The following is a 19580-nucleotide window of genomic DNA, read 5'->3' on the forward strand; positions in this document are numbered from 1 at the left end:
GAGACCGGAGGCGGCCGCGGGAGCCTCGGCGGTTCGGTTCGCGTGGAGGTATTTCAAAACATTAATCGAGATTCGGTCCCCGATGAGCGCCTCGAGCTTCTCGCTCAGCAGCAGCCAGTGCGTTGCCTTTCTACGTGCTGAGCTGTGGGAGCGGTGCGGGCTTCGGCTCAGTGTGCGAACGGGAATGTAAGGAGAGCTAACTCGGTCTGTGACTTCTCTTCGTCAGAGTCGGATGTGCCGGCAGAACTGCGAGTGGCCAATGGGTCGCAGAAGTTTGTGAATTTCACTTCGACCATCCAGAACCAGCTGCTGCTGGTGTCGCTGCTGGAGCACCTGTGCCACATGTACACACACAACCCCGTGCACTCGAGGTGCTTGTTCCGAAGTTAGTAAGAGCGTTTCTTCCTTACGGCATTGCGTACCTGCGTGTTCTGCACGGCATTGCGGAGCTCTGTCAGTAAGAAGCTCCGGGCCTCATCCTGTAGGGTGGCAGGAGTAGTTCTCAAGGGAGGATGAAGACTGCAAGTCAGTTTAATTGGTACCGAGGACCTCTGTTTTCTGAAAAAACTAAATAAATGAATACCACTGCAGTTGTCAGTACAAAGAACAGGCGGTTCTCTTTCAGTTAAGTCACGAGAGTTGTGTCACAGAAGGGAAGCGAAAGCAACGTAATTTGCTTGAGGGAGATTGTGCTCTGTGGTGATATTAAATCGGATATAAAAACACAGATAAAAGAGGGGCTTGTTAGGGATATTTATCAAGAAATAGCTGCGGCTTCTCTGCGTCTGCCAAAATTATGTCCTTTGAAGTCAAAGTAAGTGATTTTGGAAGTCCCATATTTTCCAGCAGAGTCCTTTGACGTAATTGTAGAGCTTGCATTCTTAGACGTGAGGTGTTTCTCCTGAAATGTGTTCATTTTGGTGTGTGGCTTATCTTGGGTATTTTATTCATTTAAACATGTGTATAATGATTTCAGAATCCATCTTTCGTTTTTTTCCTTGCTATACATGATTGTAGAAAATAAAAATAGCCATGTTATATTGCTTCTGTTTGAAGCCATTTATGGCATCCTATAGTAACAGGCAACTATCAGTTTCTCATGAAATCTGATGTAGGTGTTTGTCCCCAGGTTTTGCTGTATCTTTATATATTTAAAAAAAGAACTTGCCAAAAAAAAAAAAAAGCACAAATAGCTCTTCTTAGGACTGAACAAAAAGGGAACTTTCTGTAAGAAGTGTACTCACCCTGTGTGGGTAAGGTCAGCCTATGCTGATAGGCCTAATTCATGATTTAAGATCATTTGAGTAAAATATTAAGACACTGGAATTTTTAACCTATTAAACCTATATAGGTTAAAACTGAAAGTAATCTGCAAGGGTTGTGCTGTATGAGACTTAAATGTTGGACAGAGGAGTTGGATCTTTACTATATAAAAGCAGAATTTACCTTAGAAAGGTAAGATGCTCTGTACTATGATGTGTACACGTAATTATAAAGACAAACTATTTTTAGAAGTGATTGGTCTGGAGGAAGGAGCATTGGATTTTTATCCGGTAGGAACACCATACTTGTCTATTTCATTGTATGTTAAATACAAGGGGGAAAAAAACACATTTTATCTCTAAGATACAGTCAAACGTATTCTGAAATCCTTTATCTCTCTGTTCTATAAAGGGCTAAGTTGCTTTCCTATAGATGTGTAGGCTGCCCTATACTGATAGATCTATCTATTATGTCAAAAACTGAAATAATTTATAAAGCATTTCTGGAATTGGGAAGGAAGAGGAAAAACTGTAGGAACGCCAACTTACAGAAGTATTTCACCATTAGCCATATACTTACCTACTTAATGGTAGGTAATCATTAAAAATACCTGTGTTTTTTTTTCTTCCCAACATTATAACGGTAGAGATCAACTTATACTGGTATACATCCATTATCTGTACAGACAGTAAAATAGCAGTTATGCAAAATTTATAAATAAATAAAGTGTAGAAGGGAGTTGGGAGGCATGGGAACATGAGGAAAAGAGAAGAACTGAATTATCCCTAAGCTGTCTAGGCAGAACTTAGGAGGCACAAGCACCATTAGGGAGACTTTGCTGTCCTGGAGAGACCGAGGTCTGTCTGTGTTCTGATAACTGCCGGCTCTGACAATAAGAAGACTCGAAGTATCCTGGAATTATTCTGGGGTTTTACTTAAGCCAGCATGTTCTCTCAGGGGCCTGGGTTTGATGCAGCCTCTGCCCCTTGCTGATGGTGCACTGTTCCATTCCCAGTGTGCTTCTATGGCAGATGATAGTGCTGCATTGGTAGAATTTAAGCCGGTTTCCAAGTGGCATAAGCCCAATGAGTAAAATAAATTCGTACTGCAGTAATCGTATCTGTTCTGTGATTGTGGCTACTAAAGTCATCTTGGCCTGGGTGGATTTTTCCCCCGCTTTTCTGTTGTATGTAACTGTCCATAACGCTCCTATAGCAAAATTCCCGATTCCTTATAGGTTCACTTCAGCGTGCTTTATGTTCACTGAGAGATAGCAGGCTGATTTAAGTGTCAGTACCAAAGAAATCTTGCAAGCAAGTTGAAGATCTTGGAACTCATAAGTATTTGCAGTACTTTTCCTGTACTGTCTTTAGGGTTGCACCCATCTCCAGTATCAGTTCTTTCTGTCACAGCACTGCTTAACCCTGCTGTGCAGTGTGCAGCATTTTGGTGTGGGTGATTTCTTTACTGCGGGTACTTAAACAAATGTGAGCTGATGTGGAAATTAGAATAGCGTGGTAGTGCCTCTTTACTATAGACGTGTCCTCATACTTTGAGTTGCTCTTTTCTCTGAGAGAATGTGGTACAAAGGTAGGGAGTGAACAGGTGAACGTTTGTGTGATTCACCTGCTGAGATAAGAAAGAACAGAAAATGCGATGAAATGCATGGCAATTAGCTGCATTATGCAAAGGGATTCCCCCAGAGCAGCTCTAGTTTGGGTTTAATTAGCTTTTATCCCTATGGGAAAGGGCATTGTGATAGAAGTGACTGAACGTTCAGGTTTTCAGATGCAGTGTCTTTCAAATAAAGTTCACTCATTTCAGAAAAGAACTGCTTACATGGTCTTACTGGCAAGCTTTATTTAGTGTGACCTTTTTCTGTTCCTTTGTGCAGTACTTCGACAGGCTTTCACGAGAACAGGTTTGCTCTCCCCTTTTGCCTTCTGTGATGAGTTTAGTACTGTAAGACTGCAGCATAATAGAGCCATTACTGAGCTAATGAAAGCAGCTAACCGACAAGTACTTAATGGGGTAAGCTTTGTTAATTTTGTTTGGCTGCATCTGCGTTAAGGGATTAACACATCATTGCATCTAAAGAATATTTTGTTTGGGGTTCTTTTAATACTGGATTAGTTGTTTTCAGTAACTACAAATAGAATTCCAGTTCTATCTTGTCTATTTGAGATGGTGTGTTCTGGACCTGTAGGTGCAAATCGATGTTTTTGAAACCAGAAATATTCCATTCTGTATTAAATAGTAATTAAAAAAATGTTTTTTTCTTCTTAAATGCAGCGTTCCAAATATTGCTAGAGCTTTTTTTGTCAGCAGTAGGCAGGCATGCATTCTGACTTTTAGCTGCTCTGGTTAACTGTACCCTTGTATTGGGCTTCAGGCTGAGTCAGAGCAGTTTACTTATCTGTCTGCTTGAACTATGCCAGTTAATGTTGTCTTGAGCATGTTTTGGAGCCCTCCTTTTACCCTGTTTGCCAGCAGGGATTGCTGTGAAGGGCAGGAGTCTCTCCAGCAGTGATGTCAGCTGCTCACTGGTAGGGCAGTACTTCAGTTCGCTCTCGAGAGTGACTGGCTGTCCGTATCTGTGAACTCGTTTTCTTCTAAGAACGTAGTTCTAGTTTCTGATTTGATTAAGCTGTTTGTGGTAATGGGATGGTATATCGCTCTGAGTGGCATGTTTTTATGTTGGATTTTATTGTTTCATAGGAACTTGATAATGGAGATTCTCGTGCAATTGGGTATGTACTCAAAGCATTGAAAAGATATTAAACAACTTCCTCCCTAGTTCTGTGTGAATCTAATTCATGTCCCACGCCTCATGTTTAATTTCTGAAACACAGAAAAAAGTGGAGGTTTCTTGATACTTTCTCAAAATGGTCTGAAATCTCCTTCAGTACAACAAGTATCATTAATGTGGCCATACAGGAAAACAAGAGTTACCAGGCATACGTTAAAGAAATCATTTGAATACTTGCATGAATTTGGGATGTGGATTTGTAGCACATAGGGTGCTCTCACCCTAACTGCCTGTGTTATATTCTTACCTTTCAGTATTCAGTATGGCAGTACCAAAGTATTGGGTTTTTTTTCTTCTTTTCATAATATAAACAGTATTTCTGGATTGCCTGTACCATATATAATACCTTCATTGAAAGCTGTAATTTAGTTTAATGCAGCCTAATTTTTGAATAGGGAAAAAGAAGTTCTCTTGGAAGCACAGACTTCACGATACTTGAATGAATTTGATGAGATTGCAAGATTAGGAAAAGGAGGATATGGCCAAGTATACAAGGTATTTTCATTTATAGTTTAACAGTTCATAGCTAGTTTTTCTTTGAAGTTTAAATTTTCTGCCTAGTCTGCACATGCCAGTGTTCCAGTTGTTGCTTGAAAAGAAGGCAGCTTTAATTTGAACGTAAACTGTCCATCCTGATGTCAAATAGTACTCAACACTTGTAGTGCACAGCCAACTGCAGGTTCCCAAAGTGGGGTAGGCCATATTGAGACAGCAGTTGTGGTCCCTCAGATGTATTGAGAACATGATTTATTGGTTATCCGGGCCTATTGGCATTTTTTCTACTGATGATGAGATAGCTGTGGAGGTGTGTATTTCACGAAGTTTGGATTAGATGTTTGCAGCCCTGAAAATAAGGCAAAAGTATTGAATCTTTATCCTGGATAGCTAGGGCCTCATCCTAGTTTAACTTTCTGATAAAAGCAAGATAGCCATATAGAGTGCAGAAATTAATTGATAGAAGGTAGTTGTTTCTAAAAGTTTAATAACTCGCTAACTTAAATACTTTAACATCTAATTTTGTTGTATTGCAATTGTTTTCAGGTCAGAAACAAGTTAGATGGTCAGTTCTATGCTATTAAAAAAATCAATATTAAGAAGGCTACAAGAAGAGATTGCATGAAGGTATTATTTATTTCATCTCATCTCTTTTAATTCCGTTTGCTCTAACCGATTTCGATTTAAACACTAACTGCATTACTAAATTCTCAAACCTTCAAGAAGTATTAATTAAAAATAGCATTTGCATTTATATATTTATATATATTGCATTGTTAGCCTGAATTTCCAAAGATTTGACCTTATCTGTACCTAATAGAAAAAAGTAACTAAGAGATACTTAAGCCCTTTCACTGTGGTATATTAGCTTGATTTTGGTTATCTTCGTATGTAAAAATTGTGATTTGTTCTAAAGCTTCCAAACTTCCTCCATTTTCATAATAACATTATCTGTTTGGGTTTTTTTTCCTCAGGAATTCTTATTTTTGTTATATTGTGGGTTTACTGAGCACTCAGAATAAAGAACAGTCATACTGGGTTGGTTTTTTTTTTTGTCCTCTTAGGTGCTACGAGAAGTTAAAGTGCTGGCTGGACTGCAGCATCCTAATATTGTGGGGTATCACACTGCTTGGATGGAACAGGTTCAAACAGCTTGCCCAAAAGGAAAGTACAGCATATTGAGCAATTCTTGCTTATCTGTTACTCAGTAATGAATTTGGAAGTATGAAAGTATTAGCTTTTCTTCTGGAAATATTTGGTAAGGATTTTAAAATTGGCTGAAGTTAAGTAAAATGCAGTGAAAAGTTTTAACTCAAGAAGTAGTGAGTTAACAAGGAGAAGAATGAATGCTTAGGAGTGAACCACTTCAGCTGCTGGAGAACAAGCGATGAATAGGAGGAAAAAACCCACACAAACCAGGAATATTTTGAAATGTCATGGTTGTGGCAGAGCTAGAGTAAATCTCCCACTATGCTCCTCTTTCTACTTGGAAAACAGTTTTGAAAACCTGAAAGAACCTACAAATACTTAAAAGGGAAAAAAAAACAATCAAAAGGCAAAAAACCCTGTCTGTTATTTTGCTTTCTGCAAGACTTTTAAATTTGACAAATGGGGTTCTGCAGTTACAGACAATCTGGTTTGTTGTTGGTTTTTGTTGTTTTTTTTTTTTTTTGTACTGGTTATTCTCTGGAACTGTTGAGAATTTCTCCTTTTATGTCCATTTTACACATTCTTTGCCCCCTTCCCCTTTTTTCCCCCCAGTTTCTCTGTTCTCAGCTCTTCCCACACTTTGTCCTTTGGTCCTTTTCAAACCCTAATCTGTTGGTGACTTTTCTTTCTCATTCTCTTCCGGAATGCAGCTGAATCTTTTGATCCTCACTTAGTGGGAGGTTTGCTTATCCTCTGTCTGACCTTATTGCTTTTCATGTCAGTGAATTGATTTCCAGCCTGCTATAAGCACAAAAGAAAATACGTAGTTGATAGTATAGTAAAACAGACAAGTCTTTTTAAGTCTGTGGTATTGAGAATCTTGAAGGATACAACTTCTAAGTGTGAGGAATACTTTACAGGCATTTAATGTTGAAAGTGTAACCAGCGGGTACTGTGGTACTTAATGGTTTTCTGTGGCTTAGAAGATGGTTATTTTGTATTTGCTTCTGGAATGTGTGCTAAAATAAATGTGTTTTTCATGTGAGTACACAAATTTTATTGAAAATTATTTCAGATATTTTCAAAACAGTAGCAAAGTGATGGAAAAGGGGGTGCCTCGTGGAGTTGTTTCTTTAGCTGTGTGTTATCTTATACTTAAGGCCTGATTTTGAACTGGCTGAGTTCTTAAAGATCAAAGCTGGGTGAACGTGTAGAGGAACCAAATATAACACTTCCAGAGATCTCTTGTAACGTTTAATTTCATTTAAAGAAAAAGGAAGAACAGATTACTCAGGGCTGTTTCTTAGCTGAGAAATGGCTTTTGTATTAGCAAAGAGAAAGATATTTACAGATAGTTCAGAAAGATGCTGTAGCTTAAACATTAATTTGTAGTACATATGTGCACGTTTTGTTTCCTGACGTTCCATACGTATCTTTTTATCCTATAGATAAGACAATATTGAAGTTGCAGTCATTACCCTTGGAACAGGAGAGTGACAAGTAAGTATTATACACCTCAATGATAACATTTCTTTAATTCAGATGCTTTTGTTTTTCTTTAAATAGCATTAAGAGTACAGAATTCAGCATGTGTTGCTTTTTACTTCCTAATTACGACAAAGAAAAAGCATTAGTTATTAGTTGTTTCTGTTCCTCTGAGCTGAGGAATGTTGCTGGATACCCCTGCCTGCCTTGGATCTCACAATTTCAGAGTTCCTGAGTGTAGTATGGGGGTTCAAATTTACTTCGAAAGCTTCATGGTATTTGCCAACACTGATTAATACTGCAGAGTCTTTTTAGGGCAATGGGGCCTTCTGTTTCTCAGAAGTGTTGATCAGCCTTTTTGGTAAGGAGGTGGAGTCAGTGAAAAATATTACAGTGTAACTTCTTAACTGAAAAGGAACGAATCATCACAGTTCTACCCAGCGAATGCTGTGACCTGTGTCTGTTTATCTGTGAGCTATCTGGGTCAGCTGTCAGAAATCCACACTGAGGGAGAGCATAGAAAGGCTGGAGCCAGCACTTGGCAGTTCATGATCCTAAAGTTTTATGTGGGGAAGTAGCTGAACTCTTAACTCTAGAATACAGTTTGCAATAAAAAATGAAGTGTTCAGAATGGTGTATTGCAAGTACATGGCATAAAACTCTTTGTATTTAGATTTCCTCTCTTTATTCTTTTCAGTGATCACTGTCACACTCAGAGTGTGGAAAGTGGTAGTTCAATTATTTTTGCTGACCTTACTTCACAAGAAGAAAAGTCTGGTGACGGTACATATCCTAGAAATCAGGACAGTGAACTGGTGCAGAATATGGATGTAAGGAGTGATTTCACTAACAGCAGTAGTAAGGAAATACGTATGAAACCAAACAGATGTGAATCACCTGTAGAACTACAAGAAGACTCTGTCAGTAGTGTTGACTGTAGATCAACTGATTTTAAAAATGATTCATCATATGGCCATCCCTGTAGTCTGGATCTAGATGCTAGTGCTGGAAGTAAGTCCTGCACTGAAGAATACTCTGGGAATGATGTAGCTCTCTGTGGAGGGTTTGAGGTAAGTGCAGTTCTCTTTGAGTACATCTAGCTGCTGTCTGATTTCATGAAGGCTGCAAAGGAAAATTTGGATGTTGCAGAAATTGTTGATAATGATAAACTTTAAAGGACTCTTATTAGAACCGAAAGTATTGACTCTTATTACTTTGAGTAATTACAAGGAAAATGAGCAGAAGAGCAATGTGTACGTGGCAAAACTCAGATACAGGAAAGTCTCTGTGTTAGTCATTTGGGGTCCTTTTGATGTTGCTACATGAGTAAAAAGTACTACTCCTGTGATTCTGAGGGGGGGAAAAAAAAACAACAACAACAAACTTGAACATTTTCAATATTCAGCAACAGCAGCTAATGTAGATATTGGTGAAGGTGCCTGGGTATGTGATGTGGATCCTGTCCAGCGTAAGATTACATGTGAGAGGGAAGGAATGACCACTCTGCTTATGCTTCTTAAACTTTGTTGGCATTTGTACCCCTGCAATATTTTGTACAACGCAGACAGTTCAGGAACGTTTCAAGCGTTTGCTATCAGTTGGAGTTCCCTTGTGAAAGAAATCTCACATTTTAGAGGGGTCTGTCTGAGTTGTCCAGATTTTCACATGAACGCATGCATTGTCTGAGAATGACTTTACATGTTTGTGTAAATAAATAAAAGTTCCATATCAACAGGTTGAATTCTTTTGTTGTTTTATAACTGTTTTACATCTGCTTACACTATTAAATCAGAATGAACCTCCATCAGTAAGTCTAACTGCTTTTATAGTCTCATTTGAATCTTTAAATATATATATAATAAATCTAGCAGGCTATTCTGTTAGCAATTGTTATAAGACCAAAGCTAAAATTTGAGGAAGAACAGCAGGAACAAAAACAAAGCCCAAACTAGATAGCAGCAGTACTGTATTTGTTGTCATTTTGGTAACTGAATTTTGGCTTAAGATAAATTTAGTTTCTATTGCCTTTAAAGAAAATAAGTAAGGTGATACTGTTCATATTACATCAGCAGTACCATGTTTTTCTGTTAGGTGGAGTATCGTTTGATGCTTTATATACAGATGCAACTCTGTGAACTGTCCCTGTGGGACTGGATTGCTGCCCGTAACAGAAGATGCAATGAGAGAACAGAGGATGCTGCTGGTAAGATTCATAGCTGTTTTTAAAATTTCCATGCTATAAAGCAAATACTGACATTTTCCCAATTAAAAGTCCATTTGCAGGATGTTTTGTTTTAATTCAGCAGCTTATAGTATGGATCTTCTTAATAAGATTCTTTATTCCTTTCATCCAATAGCTGCTAGTATTGAACCTTCATATGATAGGTGTTGTTAAAAGAGATTCAAGTTCATGAATTTCAGATAGCTCTGAAAAAGAATGAATGTATGCCAGAGCCATACTTGTTACTGACACAGCTGTGTGTGGGTGATGCTTGTTTGGAGTAGAGTTTTTAAATAAGAGAATCTGCTCTTTCTCAGAAAGTTGTTTAAGCAGTAGATTTTTTTTTTTATTATTCAAAGCAGATTGGCAGAATTCAAGTCAGAGACCAATGGAAGATAGTGAGTGCACATACTTCAGAGTTTGTGATTGTTAAATTCATAATCGTACAACTGTGTGGTGGGACTTGGGGAAATCTGCATGCAGATGCAGTGATGTTCCATGAACTGACCTGCATTCTGAGCTTAGTGACTTTCTAGTGTTTCAAAATACCTTCTTAGGAGAACTGTGGGAAATTCCATCTTTTAAACTGTGCTCGTTCCATTAAAATTTTTTTCCACGTCATAAATAAACTGGTATCAATGAGACATAGTAACATAAACTTAACTCATCAAAATTTACCCAAATAATGTATATTTTAAATTGCTTTAAGGCCCATACCATCTTGTGGATGTCAGCTGGACAACGAAAATTTTTGAGGAGTTATTAGAGGGAGTGTGTTATATCCACAGCATGGGAGTGATGCATCGAGACATTAAAGTAAGTTTGTTAAGCTATCGCTTCAGGCTGAAGAAAACAAGGGTAGCTTATGTGATGGGAGGAAAAAAACAGCTTCACAACTTCTGAGGGGATCTGGGCTCTTAAATTTGGCTCTGCTGTAAATGAAAAATGAATCCTCTCTGCTATACCTGTACCACACTTTCTTTACTACAGGTATATTTCTAGATTACTTTGACTTTAAAAGTAAGTTCTAAATATGAAAATATTTAGAACTTTGGAAAATATTTATCTTTTGAATAATAGTTTGCTGACGACACCAAGCTGAGTTGACATGGTAGAAGGAAGGGATGCCATTCAGAGGGACCTCGAGAGGCTGGAAAGGTGGGCCCGGGTGAACCTGATGAGATTCAACACGGCAAAGTGCAGAGCTTTGCACTTGGGCTGGAGGAATGCCAGGCATCCATACAGACTGGAAGGAGCGGTCCTTGAGAGCAGCCCAGTGGAGAGGGACCTGGGGTCTTGGTAGATGAATAACTGCATATTAGCCAGCAGTGTGTCCTTGTGACTTGGAAGGCAAATGGGATCCTGGGCTCCATCGGAAGAGGGGTGGCCAGCAGGGACAGGGAGGTGATTGTCCCCCTCTACTCTGCTTTTGTGAGGCCCCATCTTGGAGTACTGTGTTCAGGTCTGGAGCCCCCAGTACAAAAAAGACAGGGAGCTGTTGAAGAGGGCCCAGAGGAGAGCCACAGAGATGATCAGGGGGCTGCAGCACCTCCCCTACAAAGACAGGCTGAGGGAGCTGGGCTTGTTCAGCCTGGAGAAAAGAAGGCTGAGGGGTGACCTCATTGCAGCCTTCAGTACCTAAAGGGAGCCTACAGACAGGAGGGGAGTCACTCTTAGAAAGGGTTGATAACAGCAAGACAAGGGGAAATGGTTTGAAGTTGAGGGAGGGCAGATTGAGGTTGGATGTCAGGGGGAAGTTCTTCACAGAGAGAGTGGTGAGGTGCTGGAACAGCTGCCCAGAGAGGCTGTGGATGCCCCGTCCCTGGAGGTGTTCAAGGCCAGGTTGGATGGGGCCCTGAGCAGCCTGGTCTGGTATGAAACGGGGAAGTTGGTGGCCCTGCGTGTGGCAGGGGGTTGGAGATTCATGGTCCTTGAGGTCCCTTCCAATCCTGGCCATTCTGTGATTCTGTTATATGTTCAAATTATAGTTATTTTCTTTTTTCATTATGTTTTCCCTCATTTGCAAATTAACTCCTGTCTTTCAAAATAGTTCCTATCTAATGTAAGGGACTGAGACTGTAGGTGACTTCAGTGAAGGAATGAAAAGTTTATTTTAATTCCTATTAAATGTAATGAAGATCAGACTTAGAAGAATACACTTTGAATGGATTGCAATAGATGTTTTTGTATGTTCCTTTGTAGTGTCTTTTGTGTGTGGTTTTTCTTTTTTTTTTTGGTAACTTTAATCACAAGAGCAGTTTTAACTTACAGGCTCACTTAAATGTGAAGTGTAGGTTGACTACACCTTGCTTTTTTTTCCCCCTCCCTCCTACTTAACCTCGCATAATCCACTAGCAGTGAAGTGAGTGTGTATTCTGCTCTGCTTCCTTCAGAAGCTTTCTGCACCTGAGATGGCAGCTCTTTGAGGAGGTCAGTGTAAATATTACCTTGGTAATTAAAACTCTGCAAATGAAAATTTGGAGCTACTTCAGAACACACATTAATCTTCATTCTGGATCAATTTTAATTTCTCTATAGGCTGTTCAGGGTTTACAGTATTTCAGTTTGCTTTCCTGTTCAGTGTCATCACAGGCGTATTCTCCTACATTCTGATAGCTGTATAATGAATTCCATACAGCTGCTGGAAGCCTGGTTTTGAGCCAGTACTTGTTGTTTTCTCCATATATTCTTCTAACAGTGATCTTACAGATATCCTCCAGGGACAGTAATTTCTGCGATAACGTTAGAAGGAAGTCCTTCAGCATTTGGAATTCTGAGAAGAGAAGGCCAGAGGGTAGATTTCCTTGACCATCTCTTAACTTCAGTGGATATGAGAATCCCAGCAGCTTGTTCAGCAGTGCTCTGTCTTTCAAATGTGATCTCTTTTGAAGAAAAAGAAAGACTGGAGATTGCCCATCTCTTGTTAGACTGTTCATGTCTGCTTTATACTCTAACAGGAGATCAACTATTTCCCTTCTACCCCCTGAGCAGGCCTCGTGCACAGGTGTTCGTCCTTCATGATCCTGAATATTTACACTGGCTCCGTTACTTAAGAGTAAAGAGATGCAATCTATGTTGACACCTAAAATTCTGCTTGCTTTGGATGATGCTGCGCACACTGCGATGTGGAGGGCAGTTCTGCCACAAGTCATGATAGTAGAATTGGTGTTTGCTCCAGATGCAATTAAAGTTGCTATTGCCTCTGTGTTCAGTGACCCTGCAGCTATGTGAAGAGGCATCCAGCCAGATTTGGCTGTATCCTTTATGTTGAGACAGTATTCAAAAAGAAGGGATGGAGGTGGAAAGCCATCATCAGACTGTTGACTTGAGTGTACGAGGTGGTCACAGTTGCAGTGACTCATTTCAGGATTTATCTGGTGTTTTACGTTGTGCAAGATAGAGACACTCTTCTGTGTTACTCTGTGAAGCCGGCTGATTTCTCTGAAATTTGCCTCAAGTGGACATCCCAGCTCTGTAGGCACTGGGCAAAGTTAGTAAGAGATGAAGTGCTGTGTAGCCTCTTGTTATTTCTGTAATATAAAACGTAGCTTCAAGTTAGTTTATTTTTATTGAGAAAAGTAATACTTCTGGACTGGTGGAGTGTAACGTAGTAACAGGTCACAAAACAGAGCAGGCTCTATGGAGGGCAATGACCTAAGAGCAGCTGGATTGTTAACTTATTTTTGTTAATCACAGCTCCCATGTGCTCAGCAGGAATGCAACAAATGGTGTTACACTTTGATTTCCTCCTGTGTTTCCCAGTTTTATAGCATGGAAATGTGTCAATGTAGTTTGGTTTCAGGTCAGTGAAAGTCGCAGAAGAATCATGAGCAGGCAGAAGTTCCCTTGGATCTGTGATACAATCTAGCAGTGCTTCTGGATGTGTGGATTACAGTTTGTTATAAGTCAGTTTTGTTATCAGGTTTGTTGCAAACCAGCAATATTAAGCAGCTTCTAGGACAAATTTGTCACCCGTGGCTCCATGACCGTGTGACTGATTCTTGTCTCTTTTTCTCTATTCAGCTTAGGAAATATTTTAAAAATTACTATGATAAGTTTTTAGTTTCAGCAGTATAGTCAACAATAATGAGTCTGAGTCAACAGATACTGCTTCTGTTTTTGGTTGCTGTTTATACAAAGTACAGAGTGAGTAATATTTCCTACTCGCTCTTTCAATTCTATGCTTGATTTAATACATCTGTCTTAAACTTAACAGCTTGTCTTATGTTTTATATTTAGTGATTCCTTGAATCAAAGATGCTCCAAATTTTCAACATTCTTGTCAACTGTCTGCACATTATTCCACTTCTCTTATGTGTTATTCCAACCAGGGATGTTCTGTGTTTCTATAATTGTATTTGAGATGAGAGGCAGTATTGGAGGTGACAGTTCACTAATTTGTACAGGACCGCGTAATGTTTTCTTCTTCATCTCCCCTACCCTCTCCAAAGGGAAAAAAAAAGTTGGTAATGTACATTTTGCTTCCTGAGGCAGTAATGAGCATCAAATTGCCATTTTTAGGGCTGTTGCCATTCTTGAACAGTAAATCAGCTCAGAGATAGTTGTTGTGCATATAAAATTGATTTTCCTTTTATTTGCACTGAATTCCTTTTGTCTGTTAAGGCTTTTATGATCCTTATATGGTTTTATGATTCTTAGCATTCTGACCTCATCTTTATTTCTCTGCCAGCAAACTTCATCTCACTGTTCACCCTTCTCCTACGTCATTTACAAATACTTTGTTCAGTGAGTTCCTGGCACGGATAAATAAAACAATTGCTGGTTGATATCCTCCACCGTGAAAGCTTCACTGTGACCATTTATCCTGATCCTTTCTTTCACATCTTCAAACAGGTTACTTTCTGTAGAAACCTTACCTCGCTGCAGCTCAGATCAGTGAAGGTCTTGACAGATACCTTTCTGAAATTCGTGTCAATCTGATCTTTCAGAGAAACATGAGACATGGAAGGCTTGTGCTGCGAGTCCCCATGGGCTTCTCCCCAGAGTAACACTTATTTATGCTTGTAGTTCCAGTGGCTTCTTTATAATTTTACTACATCTTAGGAGTCTGACCTCATTAGGAACTACAATCATTTAATGTTTCTTTATTTTTTTTCATAAGTAAATAAATATAAATAATACATGGAATGGTTACCTGGAGGGAGAACAAGTCTGTGAGCTGGGGGTCCTTCCAAGCACTCGCTATTTTGCTAACAGATGGCAAAGCTTTAACTCCTGCCATTTTCCATTATTACTTCATGTAGCTCTTCACAGCACAAACTGTATGTCCTCTGCCCTCACAAGAACACAGGGCAAGCACAGGCAGTGGCAGGACTGCTGGCTGTCTTGCTAACACAGCTACTGAACAGACAAGGAAGTTACAGTTTTTGTAATGGCAATCTGTAATCAGAACTGAAAGGTTTGAACTCTTCCCTTTGAGCAGTGCCTTTCTTTGTGATGTTTTGGGCTGCCTGGTTCTAGAACAGCTGTGAAGTAACAGTGCTATTCAGTGCTGCGTTCTAAAAGTATTGCAAAAGCAGCAAAAGTTTTAAAAACTGAGGAAAGGCTTCTGTTCTGTTTGCTTTGTTGCTAGTGCTGATCATTTAGTAGAAAAAAAGTCTGTATGAAGCAACATTGTTTGCAGTTCTCGTTGCACTGCACCTAAGTTCAGAAACTGCTGCAGAGTAAGTAAAGAACAGTAATTGGATGTTGTTTTCTTTTACGTGGCAAGTATTTCTTTGCACTAGACACGTGCAAAGTGTCTCAGCCCTGCTTGTTCAGCTGAAATAAATGGATAACTCGCTCAGTGTTACTGCAGGCAGTGCTCCACTCAGCAGCCTCTCAGCAACTGCTTCCATTCCAGCTTTCCAAGAAAAATACAGCACTTTGCAGCTGTGCTTGTCATTTAGAAGACTCTTGTTTTAAGTGAGGTCTTGCCCGGTGATCTCAGTACTGATTTCTGCTACTCAGTTGGTCTCATTTGCTGTGCACTCTTGCCTGTTAACATTACTGTTCTGAAAAACTGCCATTTCCTGCTGAGGAAAAAAAGTACGTTATCTTTTAGCTAAACTTTTTTTTCTCCTGTTTTTCTTTTCTGGATCCTTCGTACAGTCTTTCTGCCCAAATGACATTGGTAGTGAATAACTTGATACACTCTATTTTCTTCTATCTCACTAATGAAAGAATCATTGTCCTACACACCTGAATGACTGGATGCAGTAGGTTTTGAAACAGCTGAATGCAACTTCAGCAACTCATAATCCTTAATATAGATATCTTCTAATACTTTACACTGTCTTATTTTGTAGCCCAGAAATATCTTTTTGCATGGATCAGATCATCAAGTTAAAATAGGAGATTTTGGATTAGCCTGCAAAGACCTCCTTTGGGATGACGCAGACCAGTGGTTTCACACAGGAAGGATAAATGGTAAGAGCAGAAATCTTTGTAGGTTCCAGTGTTTTAAGTTTCTATCATATTTAAAACATTAATAAGTCTAAACTCATGTTTTAAAGGACTGACACATACCTCAGGTGTGGGGACTTGCCTATATGCTTCACCAGAACAGCTGCAGGGGTCTGACTACGATTTCAAGGTAGGTTTTGTTTTCTACCCCCCTCTATGAACGCATTTAAATGCTATTATCTGATTAAGTAATGATATTCAGATTCTCCAGGGTAACACTTTATGTCTACCTGCATAACCTGAAATGTAATTTTTCAGAAACTGTATGCTTAATTTTAATAGCACCATTCATCTGAAAAGGAAGTCTGACAGTAAAATGATTTTTATTTCGGTAAGGCATGCTTAGGACAGATTATAGGAATAAAGCATAAGCTTCTCAGTGGTACCATAGTTGGTTAATCTTCCTCCTACTGTTACTCCTGTTTTTTGCTGAAACATAGACTTCAGCTTTGCCTGCTAAATACAGAAATTGTGTTTCTGAGATCATCTTGAAGAATCTGTATAGATTTGAATTTGAGTCACTTCAGTAGTGCAACAAAACTTTTCTTACCATCATGAAACTTCATCATAAGCCTCACTGTAATATTTGTGAGATGAAATCTGATTGGTCCCTTGAAGTAGAAATTATCCTAGAACTTTTTCTTCACCCCTCTTTCAGTCAGACATGTATAGCTTGGGTGTTATCCTGCTAGAACTCTTCCAGCCATTTGGAACGGAAATGGAAAGAGCAGAAGTTATAACAAACTTAAGGAATGGCCACATTCCTCATAACTTCTACAAGAAATGGCCTGTTCAAGCCAAGTATGTAAAACTTCTCACCAGTCAGGTATCCACAGAAAGACCAACTGCTGCTCAACTTCGTGAAAGTGAGCTGTTTCATACTACGGAACATGTAAGTACTGCCAAGAACAACAGCCTTCACAGGATAAAAAAAACAAAAGCTAAATTGCATTGAAACAATCTCCTTATTTTCCTGTCTGTATTGTGCCTATTTTTAAAACTTAAAGAGAATTGCATATTTGAGATTTTTATTCCCTGTTACAATATTTAGGCCACTGTTTCCAGGCTCTTTTAAAGGAGAAAAATAGCCAATAAGTGCAGGTAATTTAAGACTGGACACTTGATATACAGACAGATTGAGTTTTTTTTGTCAGCTCTGCAGTCTTTGTTATAGTTATCCCTTTCCTTGCCACCTGTAAGATCTGTGGTGCTGCAGAATCTTACTTGTAGTTGACTACAGACTTGCAAATACTGCCTGTAAATAAATCAGCTGTCTCACATCTCCAGGTTATTTCTAATCTACAGCAGAAGGTGAGAGAGCAAGAAGAAGAAATAGAAAAACTGAAAGAGAAACTAAGACTGCTTTCCACTGGACAAGATGAACATATGAAACAAGGTTCTCCAGTTTAAGTACGGGAAGAACACAACTACTGTATATTAAGTTATAGAAAAACTTTTTTTTTACATAAAAATAGTTTGGTGCATTTTGATTTTCCTGTCTGTTCTTTAAACAGAAAAGATTCCAAGTTAAATTGTACAGAGAAAAAAGATGAAAAAACTCAAAATACAGCTTGTATTTGCATAGGACTGCTTTAGGTAACTAAACAAATGTGTTTCTCATGCAGCAGCTAAAAAAAAAAAAAGGAAGATCACACACAAAAGGCAGCTGTAATGTTTTTTATTTTAGAATTCTATCCAACTGCAGAAACTGAATAGCTCTCAAAGGATTCAAACCACGACAATGGGTGTGGGATGGAAGTTAAAATCACCTTGTTTATATAAAGGTACAGACTTATTTCAGTAGCTTAATAACAGAGCTGAAAGGTGCTAAGTTCTCACAGGACTTCATCCATTTCTGCACGTTGGCTGGTGCAGCATTTGCACTACCTGTCTGCTGAAGCACACACCATGCAACAATATCTGCCACGGTGAGTTCATTTCCCACCAGCCACGATGTCTTGCCCAGGGCAGCATTCATGGATCGCAAGACTGCTCCTTTTTCTTTACTGCTGCCTTCTTTAAGCTGGAAGATGGCTGTGTCAACCCAGCTGTCAATCAGAGTTGAGGTAATTGCATTGTACTTCTGGCCAAAAAGAGAAAAGAGGAATCTAGCAATATTCCCTTCTCCTTCAATTGGGCACATTGTTTGAATGCTGAACTTCATCTGAGGTTTTGGAACTGAAATCAAGAAGAGAAAAGTGATTACTGTAGAGAAGCTAAATATATTGGTAAGATTTATTTTGTTTCTGATGCCATCAGCATTTCTAATGTTGTGAACTTGACAACAGTTGTTCAATTTTCTTACTCTGAATACTCAAACTAAGGCAACAACCTGGCATAAGAAAGCTCCCTTTGGACTAAAGATTGAAAAATCTCTCAGCCAATCTTTGTAGAAACTGTATCCACAGGATTGCTGGAGATGAGTTTTTTCAAATAGCTGCCTTTTAAATACCATTTGTATTTTAGTAGCAGTAACTTAGTTCTATTTCTCTCTCCCCACCGCTACTCACAGCTATGAAAATTAAAGTTCATACTTGCAAGAAGAGCAGAGATGCTACCTGTCCATCATGTTATCAGCCATATTACACCAAAGCATCTGTTCTATAACTCACGTTTCACTTTCTGACCTATTGTAGTCCTCTGCAAGATAACTTATTCTTACCATCCTTCCATATCAGAGTGAAGCCCAACTGATATTCATGGCGTGGCTGCTTCTTCATCTGCTCCCCAAAGCATTTCAGGAGTTTTTCTGGCACACTTTTCACTGATGAATGTGTGTGAACAGCTGATAGTATCTTGTAGCGCTCACAGAGCAGGCTGTGCAGTACTAATAAGGACAATGGGGGCACAGAAGGATTTGCATTGATTACGATATCTTTCAGGGCACCATAATCCTGAATAGAAAGGAAAAAACATTCAGTTAAGACACCTGCCAGATGTGTGTAGCCATGCATGTGTTTAAAATTCCAGGGCTAAACAAGTTTTGACATATAAATCGCCAAAAAGTTTAAACATCTTCCTTCTTCAACGTTTATGGATATTGCAGTAAATTATAATCAAAGCTGCAGTCAAAATTTGCTGAGTTCTGAGCGCTCCAAGTCTTACCACCACCCTTCCACCCCTTCTGAGCTGAGGGCAAAGGAAACCCCCACCACTGTACGTGCTGAACTCGGCTTACCTTTCCAAGCATCAAATCTAAATCCGCTCCATTTGTCGTCAAAGGAGAAGACTCATCATTTTGAATGACGTGAGTCACATCGAAGTCAGCATCAGGAGTCTGTACCATCTTTGAGAGCCCATCGACGGCGCTCTTCAGCTCATACAGGCGTTTCAGGATCTCCTCCTGGCGGGATTCAAGGGCTTGAAGCGACGGGTCAACTTCTTCCTAGAGGAGAGAAAGTCCCGTCGGGGTTCGCTCAGCTCGGGGCCCACGTAGTTCACAGCTCGCCCGACCCCGTTCGGGAAGCCTTTAAAGGCGCTATTCGCGGAACGGTGAGGTCCGTGTCTCCGAGCCGCCTCGCGTGCGTGCGGACGAGCTGGGAGCTGGGCTGCGGCTCGATTTACCGAGTGTCGGAAATGCTCATCGTTCCCCGCCGGCTGCACCGAGCCGGCGCCGCGAGCCCGCAACCTCAAACAACGTCGGAGGAAAACGTGCAGGCAGGCAGCCGAGCTCCCAGCCCGCCCGGGCCCTGC

At 39.7% G+C, this 19580-nt stretch overlaps 3 protein-coding genes across 3 annotated transcripts in view; 1 reads left to right on the top strand and 2 right to left on the bottom strand.

Annotated features, from left to right (window-relative positions):
- Nucleotides 1-17377, top strand: part of EIF2AK1 (eukaryotic translation initiation factor 2 alpha kinase 1) — a 17933-nt gene extending 556 nt beyond the window's left edge. Inside the window, exons 2-16 of the mRNA XM_019620635.2 lie at nt 4-48; nt 227-385; nt 3158-3294; nt 3982-4013; nt 4468-4567; nt 5114-5194; nt 5632-5731; nt 7165-7216; nt 7899-8271; nt 9293-9404; nt 10132-10238; nt 15731-15851; nt 15938-16017; nt 16546-16779; nt 17175-17377. Coding sequence (XP_019476180.1) covers nt 4-48; nt 227-385; nt 3158-3294; nt 3982-4013; nt 4468-4567; nt 5114-5194; nt 5632-5731; nt 7165-7216; nt 7899-8271; nt 9293-9404; nt 10132-10238; nt 15731-15851; nt 15938-16017; nt 16546-16779; nt 17175-17297 — 1856 coding nt within the window. The 3' untranslated portion in view covers nt 17298-17377. The remainder of the gene's footprint in view (nt 1-3; nt 49-226; nt 386-3157; nt 3295-3981; nt 4014-4467; nt 4568-5113; nt 5195-5631; nt 5732-7164; nt 7217-7898; nt 8272-9292; nt 9405-10131; nt 10239-15730; nt 15852-15937; nt 16018-16545; nt 16780-17174) is intronic.
- ANKRD61 (ankyrin repeat domain 61) lies at nt 11654-15102 on the bottom strand. Its single transcript, XM_019620861.2, has 2 exons — nt 14578-15102; nt 11654-12952 (listed from the first exon to the last, which is right to left on the bottom strand). Exon 2 carries the CDS (start codon nt 12782-12784, stop codon nt 11966-11968), a length of 819 nt encoding a protein of 272 aa, XP_019476406.1. The 5' UTR covers nt 12785-12952; nt 14578-15102; the 3' UTR covers nt 11654-11965.
- Nucleotides 17378-17549: 172 nt separating the features above from the next.
- AIMP2 (aminoacyl tRNA synthetase complex interacting multifunctional protein 2) lies at nt 17550-19408 on the bottom strand. The gene is made up of 3 exons (XM_019620862.2): nt 19066-19408; nt 18550-18781; nt 17550-18065 (listed from the first exon to the last, which is right to left on the bottom strand). The coding sequence occupies exons 1-3, from the start codon at nt 19171-19173 to the stop codon at nt 17680-17682; spliced, it is 726 nt and encodes a 241-aa protein (XP_019476407.1). The 5' UTR covers nt 19174-19408; the 3' UTR covers nt 17550-17679.
- Between the last annotated feature and the right edge of the window lie 172 nt (nt 19409-19580).

The sequence above is a fragment of the Meleagris gallopavo genome, chromosome 16 (assembly GCF_000146605.3).
Source record: "Meleagris gallopavo isolate NT-WF06-2002-E0010 breed Aviagen turkey brand Nicholas breeding stock chromosome 16, Turkey_5.1, whole genome shotgun sequence".
In the NCBI taxonomy this organism is placed as follows: domain Eukaryota; kingdom Metazoa; phylum Chordata; class Aves; order Galliformes; family Phasianidae; genus Meleagris; species Meleagris gallopavo.

Excerpts from the sequence above, each read along its gene's own strand:
- ANKRD61 (XM_019620861.2), bottom strand. The coding sequence starts at position 12,784 with ATGAGTCACTGCAACTGTGACCACCTCGTACACTCAAGTCAACAGTCT.
- AIMP2 (XM_019620862.2), bottom strand. The coding sequence starts at position 19,173 with ATGGTACAGACTCCTGATGCTGACTTCGATGTGACTCACGTCATTCAA. Across the intron at positions 18,782-19,065 it reads TAGATTTGATGCTTGGAAAG|GATTATGGTGCCCTGAAAGA; the intron begins GTAAGCCGAGTT and ends CTTTCTATTCAG. Across the intron at positions 18,066-18,549 it reads CACTCTGATATGGAAGGATG|TTCCAAAACCTCAGATGAAG; the intron begins GTAAGAATAAGT and ends TCTTGATTTCAG.